We start from the raw sequence: 7,799 nt of genomic DNA, 5'->3' as shown, positions 1-7,799 counted from the left end.
AGAGTGGAAGATGACAATTGAGAGGATCTCTTATTAAAAGCCCCTAATCAGATCTTTTAACTGCAGATTGTACTAAAATTACACACCAGCCAGAAAGCAGAAAACCTTCAGAAGCCAAGAGTTGAGAATTTGAAATAGTTCAGATTACATGACGAGATCTGCTCTCTTGTTAGCATTATATGACAGGAGTTATTACTAATCATTTATTATTCTCTTGCTATATTGGTCAAATTGGTGATGGCGGGGGGGGGGGGGGGTATACATTTTAATTACATTTGATTGTTAAATCACAAATATGGCAAAATCAATAATGGTGAGAAAGATGTACTGAAACACACTTATTCAAATCCATTCCTCAGAAATGCTTTAAGTATACTTTCCCCGACCATTAGAGAAAAATGTAATGTAATAGAAGCTCAATTTTAAATTGTAATATACAGTATAACCCTAGATATTTGTTTGTAGTTTTTGCCATATATGGGTGGCAACACAATGGTGAGGAAAAGTATTTGGACATTCAAGTGAAATTCAAAGCTTTAATGAAAACTTTTTAGATAATGTCAATCAAGATAAGAATAATGTGTTTTAGTATGAAATTCTTTATTCTTCAAAACTTGCTGGATCAGTCTGGGCATAGAGTCAAAGGGATGTCTGCAGTACTCTGGTGTCACTTCTTCAATCCATGCCTGCTAGATTGCTTCCTGAAGAGCATTTACATAAATTTGCTACAGAAGTTTGCAGTTTACTTGAGAATTCCCTATAGTTTTAGCCAATAGTGTGCAGAGGTGGACTTTTCCCTGGCATAAGAAGGTTAAAGTCCTGGGGAAAAAATTTCCCATCCTTTAACTAAAGCAGCTGATTCTAATTCGCACAACCAGACAGGCATGAACTAATGAGTGACATCATCTGTTTTATGCACAGGAAGAACTATAATACATGGTATCTTAATGCTTTTGGCTGCCAGTGTACAGGATATAATCTGAATGAGAATGATATCAAAGTATCCTTAAAATGTACTTTTATTCATTTTTAAACTACTGATCTAAGTTATTGGAAGCATTGTGAGAATCAAAATGTATGTATCAATGTATTTATGTAGAAAAGTGTCATGATTTTGTGATACCAATTTGCAATAAACAATTGAAAATGAAAGATAAAATTCACAATATTAATAATTTCATTTTTTTTCTTTAAAAAGTAAAATGAGTAAGCATTGTCTCTGAGCATGTTAAATATATTATATAAAACGCAGCCTTTGGAAACGTTTTGTCTTTAAGACGAGAAAATATTTGCCATATACTGCACTGTATAATGTAAAAGTTGTGCACACAAGTTCCAAAAAAAAAAAGAGATAAATTACAGATATCCAAATTAGAGCTATTAACCACATCGATGTTAGTTCTTCAGTTGAATTTGTTGGATTGGATTAAAGTTAATAATAATAATCTTAAAGTTTCTATAATAACATCTCATTCACTTGTATACTGGATGTTATGATAGACCAGTTGAACTATGTGATCATTAATACAGTTTTTAAAAGGAATCTCTGGTGTCAGTGCTTTGTAACACAGTCAGTGGGTTTTCCACCATGAAAAACTTTTCAAGGTGGAGAAGTGTGTGTGTTGTAATTTCTTTGGTAACAATCCCCCCTTTTTTTTGGCTTGTTTGTTCAGTTGGTTGATTGGCTGTTTGTTTTTTTTTTGTTTTGTTTTTTAACTACAAGAGAAAGTGAGGACCTGCTGTAAGGACATGCTGGAAACAGCTTTGAGACAGGCGCCCCACCGTTAATTTCAAGCCAAATTTATGGTGTTTGAATATACGATCAGTAAATATTTGATCACACTAAACAGTCTCACTCTCAAAAAAAGCCCAATCCTGTCCTATAAAATCCAAACGTCCTGCCGAAACACATATGTGAAGAATTGATGTGTGACCACTGAGGCACGAGATTTATAAAAAGGAAGCCTTCTGAACCTAGTCACAGCTCATGACTGAGTATATTTGGTGTGTGTCTTTGCACAGAAATGTTAAAAAGGCCCACATGCTCATACATCTCATGAATTTACAAACGAATGAGTGTTAGAGCTCAGGCCTGGCATTCTCTCCATTCTTTAAAATAAAAACACACTGCCTACATATATGCACAGTTAGAACTGTGAGTAGGAAAGTCAAGACTAATCAGTGGTGGAGGAAACATGAGGGTTTGAGGTTGGATGACTAGCTTGTGTGAAGCACACATGAGTGTGTACAAGACGTATTTTAAATGTTCTCGTGGTCCTGACTAACAAAATATTAGACCTGGATGAATGCGCTAAGATTTTTCAGAAATGTGAATTGTGGACTGCAGGATTTTAAAAACACATTAAAAACCATTATGATATAACATTAAGTATTTATGTTTGGTAGGACAAGCTAAATGTCCAGGATGGCAACCAAGGTAAATTACTTTGATATAAAGTAATAAAATATATATGTGTAATAATATATATAAAATGAAAATGCAAATTTTTTTTTAATGTTTGTTTTATAAATGTATGAATATGTTTTTTTGTTTTTTTCTTACATGTTCATGATAAATCCATACTTACGTATGCTATATGCTATATGCATATGATATGATTGTGTTTTCTTCCCCAACAAACAGCTATTTTAATTTATCAACAAGTAAACACTACCTGACTTTCTTTATGGATGATCGTCAATATTAAATACAACTTTTAATGAATAGTAACTACATGTAATAATAGTACTGAAGTGTGTATATGGCATATAGCTGATATGATGCTGCATATAGTATTTGTCAGTACTAATGATTTTAGGGGAAATGATAATTTACCTCAATTATAATATCTCACACATGCTGTGGCTCAGAGAGAGGGAGAGAGAGAGAGAAGGGGGGTGTCTCTGTAACCTCGAGCCCGGATCCCTGCCTATGGTAATTGGTGCATTAGCATCACACAGGTTGGCTGTGTGATAAGGTGACGGGTTAATGAAATGCTCCATTCAGTCTGGCCATTTGATCCCTCTGAGAGGTTGCGATAAGAAGGAGCTGCAATTAAAAAACCCACAGGCTCAATCTGCCCCAGGTTGGGCGGTTTCTCCTCTCATCCACTGCTGGTAATGAGGGCTAAACACACCTCCGTTCCACACTGATCCGCCTCCATGCTGATCCAGGCTATCAGATGTTAGCTTTGGAATTATCCATCCAATAAAAAGGAGACATTGTTTGCCTTCATAGCAGTTTGTCTTCAGGTTTTAATATTAATAATATATAATGATGGCTAGACATGGGTGTATGCATGCATATCCACAAAATCACTTTACAGTCCAGTATTAGGTGCAATGGCTGCATTTAAACACATGCATTTTTATTTGCATTCTATTTATATGAACATAATGCAAGAATGCATGCACTCACAAAAACACACACGCACTTTTTTATAAAAAAAAAAAAAAAGATCTTGTGAGCATATGTGTGTGTGTGTGTGTGTGTGTGTGTGTGTGTGTGTGTGCGGGTGTGATGTAGCTTACATGGACCACATTTATATTCACGTTGCATTCAAGACAAGTCGGTCTCTTAAACACACATAGATACACACACACACACACACACACACACACACACGTCTACAGTACCTGTTTTAATATAATGTAACAAATCTAGAGCATTAAGTGCTGTAAGGCGTGCATGCATTCTGACACACAGAAGGAGAGGGGGAAATTGCGTGGCCCTGCTGTGGGCGTGGCCTCGCGCTTTAAGTAGCGTGCCAATCAAACCCGTCAACTTCAGATCAGGAGACGCAGAGCAGCGCGCGCGGCCGAGCGGAACGCGCGTTCCTACAGCAACCACAAACTCGGAGACGCTTGCGGCGGATTGTCACTGTGTGCGCGCGCGCGTTTGTGTGTATGCGTGTGTGTGTGTTTTTTTGCGTGGATTTTTTTTCTCGGGACTTTTACTTGTACTAGTTTTCCTCCGGGACCAGGACATGTCTTTCCCTCAGCTGGGCTTCCCGCAGGTGTACGGAGTAGAGAGAGCGTCTCCGCCGCGGGATGGCGGCTCAGAGAGCGGCGCCGGTGTCACCGGGAGTCCGGTGAGCTCCGCGGCTGCCCTCGCGCCGCTACTCGGCGTGTACGCACATCCGTGGAGCGCGCACCGGTACGGAGCCTTCATGCCGTACAGCAGCGCCGAGGCGGCTCTTCTCAGCCACATGGTGAGATCCTGACCTGCGTTCATTAGCGCTCACTAGGCAATTATAAACAACCAACACTGGGCTTAAATGTAAATAACAACTATAATAAATAAATAAATAGAGCTGGTTCAATGTTTAATTGTTACATATAAAAAATAAACATGACAATTGCAAAGTTTATTAAAGGTCTAGTTACGAACAAGAAGTAACTAACTTAGCGGTTCAATGCACATGCCAATAAACAAGGCCTCACTAGATGTTGAACTGGTAATTGATTAAATACATTTCATAAACAATAACATTAAATATTGATTCTATCTATAAATAAAACAAAAAAGAAAAACTTTTTTTAAATAATATTAGACAACACACACACACATAACACACATATAAAACATGTACATTTATTGCACATGACACCACCTGTAATGTTCTTCATTTAGGTTTATTTTAACCTGACGTTTTGCTGTTATAAATTGATAAGTAAAAAATAATTCCCAAAAACTACATGCAAATATATATATATGAGAATTGTACTATCTTACCTTTATATAATATTTTTTTCTGCAAAGTTTATTTAGTCGGGCATCTTAATTGTGTAGCATTTGTAAAGCTATTATTATTATTATTATTATCATTATTATTACTAGATTCGTACTACTAACAGTATAATTGAAATAGCTAAAATAACTAAATGCAGATTAACTTGAAATTATTAATCATTTTGCATGATATATCCAACACTACTTTTAAAATCCACCTGGCCAAATATAAAATAAAAGAAAAATCACTAGTATAATTTTAAATCACTAAGTATTAATTTTGTTTTCTCGTGTTTGTCTGTCTTAGGGTTTACAGTTTAGTTTGAGTAACATCAAGGCAAACCTTAATGACTTCAAATCATTAAGTACACTAACAGGTTTAGTGTGAAATTAATGTGATATGCTAAAGTTCCCATCTGGACCTCAATGCCACTGAAAGCAGTCTTAGCTCTGCTGGTGTGAATTTAGCTGGAAGTCTTCAGTGCAGATGTGAGAGGAGATGTGCTGTGGTTGCCAACAGTCTGCATAGTTCTTCAGGAATATATTATAAACATTTTTCATAGTAATATTATACGTGCTGATGTACTGAATAAATACCTTAGAAATTATTGCATATTATTTTTCTTGGCAGATTCCTGTTTAGAGTCAAACTGTATTAAGAAATCCTACCCCTATTTCACTGCACAGTGGAATGTTCCATTTCTCAGCATCAACTGTGTTTAATTCCCCAATAATTAAATTACTAATTAATTCCTGTTAGGTAATGGATTAACCAACAAAAAGAGATGAATATTTTAATGGAAGAAGACAATTAAACAGGTTTTGTGCATCACACTGGGATAAATCGGTCAGAAACCTCTTTTATATTATTAATAATGGCAGCCACTTAAATCCAAATTTAATATAAACTCTTTTGGATCTTTTGTATGAACTCTTTTCTAAGTTCTGGGGGAAGTGCGTCGTGCATGTAGTGCACCTTCATGTAAGAACTTTATTTTCAGTTATTTTATTATTATTGTACACAAGAGTTTCTTAAGGTGTAACTTGTGTACCATGAATAATTAAGGTATAAATGTGCTTTTTGAACGAACCAAAAATTTACCTTGCATATGACATCACTCTGGCAAAGTACAGTTTGGGGCCTTTACAAAACTTTCCCCAGCATCACCAGACCTGTAAACCATATGTAAGGCTATCACTCTGTTTCTGTACTGTGCCTAAACACGTTAGAATTTACAGTATGGTCTGTTTTTTCCCTCCTCAGGGCTCCCAGTACGAGCTGAAGGAGAACCCCGGTGCTCACCCAGCCGGCTTCGCGGTGCACACGGCCCCCGGTTTCTACCCGTACGGGCAGTACCAGTACGGAGACCCCGCGCGGGCCAAGAGCGCAACACGCGAGACCACGAGCACGCTGAAAGCCTGGCTGCAGGAGCACAAGAAAAACCCGTATCCCACGAAAGGCGAGAAGATCATGCTGGCCATCGTGACCAAAATGACCCTGACGCAGGTGAGCACGTGGTTCGCCAACGCGCGCCGACGCCTCAAAAAGGAGAACAAGGTGACGTGGGGGCGCAGCGCCGAGGACGGCTACGACAGCGACCGCGACGACGAAGACGACGAGAGCGCGCACAAGCAGCACGAGCGCGAGGAGGAGATCGACCTGGAGACCGTGGACACCGACGACGAGCGCGCAGAGGCGCGCAAAGAGCCGGGCGAGGCCAAGGCGCACGAGCAGAGCGAATCGGAGAGCGAGGGCGCAGACGCGGGCGCGCTGAACAGCCCGGGCGTCCCCGTGGCCGGCGGGAAAGACGCGTGTGCGGGGAAAAGCGGCTCGGGCGACGTTTCTCCGGGATGCCAGAGACCTGTGAACTCAAACAAACCCAAAATCTGGTCGCTCGCGGAAACTGCGACGAGTCCTGATAACTGTCAGAAAGCGAGCACGGCGGTCACCGCGCACCCGGCGTTTTTATCCACTAACGGGATTTACACGTGTCAGATCGGGAAGCTGAACAGCTGGACTGGAGGCGCTTTGCTCGGTGCAGGACCTCTAATCGGTGTGCGCTCTTTAATGGGAGTGAGTCCGAGCAGCCATTACATAACCTCAAGCGCTCAGAGTGAGAGTCCTACACGCAGTCTCAGCCCACAGCACAACACCGGTATGCTCCATGACTTTATGGGGGAAACAGATTAAACATCACAAATCAAATCAAATGTTTACAAGTTAAGATTTACTATGTCTTTGCTCTGACACATTTGAGCCATTTTTTTTACAATGAACATTTAATCTATTATTATTATTATTATAGAAGTCTAATTATAATTCCTTAAACAGATCGAGAACATGTTCAGAGAACTGAATCTCCAGCACTTCCTTCTCAGAGACCACAATTTCCAGTCATTCATGACAGGTAGGTTTTTTTTTATTTTTATTTTTTACTTTTATTCACTAAACACAAATGATTTCCCCTTTTCCCCCTAAATAATCCCACTCATCAACACCTCCTCTTTACTGACCTCACTCAGGTCTCACCATGAAACAGCACAGCGAGCACTGAAGACTGTTTCCTGAAGACGGCTCCTAAAGAACTGACTTAAATTATTACGTGAAAGCAACCAGTATCAGAGAAAGAAAGTATCCTACGTCATTAAATACACCAAAAAAGTATTTTATAGCCTTATGTTTCAATACGCTGTATAACTTTGTATTTGTTTTTATTTTACATTGAGCCTAAATGCAGCATGTATCTATGGTGTGTGTTTACCATGTAGCTCATTGCCATCACTTTTTACAGACTTCAAGAAGTATTTGTTAAAAGGCCAATGTGTGTAAATGATCTATTTTTGTGTAATAAACTAAATATAATTATAACAATCTCATCACAGATATAATCTCTTTTTATCATAAAAAATCAGATGGAATTAAACTTTTTGATGTTTCTATTGGGGCTGTGTGAATTATGAGGATAGCTTGACTTTCACTTTTTAGAGAAGAAAAAAGGTTAATTTTTTTTATTAAATAGGTTTTATGCAGTTATTTGGTTAAACATGAGGTATTGGATAAAAAGAT

At 38.7% G+C, this 7,799-nt stretch overlaps 1 protein-coding gene across 1 annotated transcript; it reads left to right on the top strand.

Moving 5' to 3' along the window:
• The first annotated feature begins 3,802 nt into the window (after positions 1-3,802).
• Positions 3,803-7,553, top strand: irx1b (iroquois homeobox 1b). Its single transcript, XM_053490103.1, has 4 exons — positions 3,803-4,211; positions 5,997-6,888; positions 7,065-7,140; positions 7,256-7,553. Exons 1-4 carry the CDS (start codon positions 3,987-3,989, stop codon positions 7,299-7,301), a joined length of 1,239 nt encoding a protein of 412 aa, XP_053346078.1. The 5' UTR covers positions 3,803-3,986; the 3' UTR covers positions 7,302-7,553.
• The last annotated feature ends 246 nt before the right edge of the window (positions 7,554-7,799 follow it).

The sequence above is a fragment of the Clarias gariepinus genome, chromosome 28 (assembly GCF_024256425.1).
Source record: "Clarias gariepinus isolate MV-2021 ecotype Netherlands chromosome 28, CGAR_prim_01v2, whole genome shotgun sequence".
Lineage (NCBI taxonomy): Eukaryota > Metazoa > Chordata > Actinopteri > Siluriformes > Clariidae > Clarias > Clarias gariepinus.
Note: the sequence above shows the minus strand (reverse complement) of the source record. Positions and strands in the feature narration are given on the sequence as shown.

Coding starts and splice junctions, on each gene's coding strand:
- irx1b (XM_053490103.1), top strand. CDS start 3,987: ATGTCTTTCCCTCAGCTGGGCTTCCCGCAGGTGTACGGAGTAGAGAGA. Junction 6,889..7,064: donor CAGCCCACAGCACAACACCG/GTATGCTCCATG, acceptor TTCCTTAAACAG/ATCGAGAACATGTTCAGAGA. Junction 7,141..7,255: donor TTTCCAGTCATTCATGACAG/GTAGGTTTTTTT, acceptor GACCTCACTCAG/GTCTCACCATGAAACAGCAC.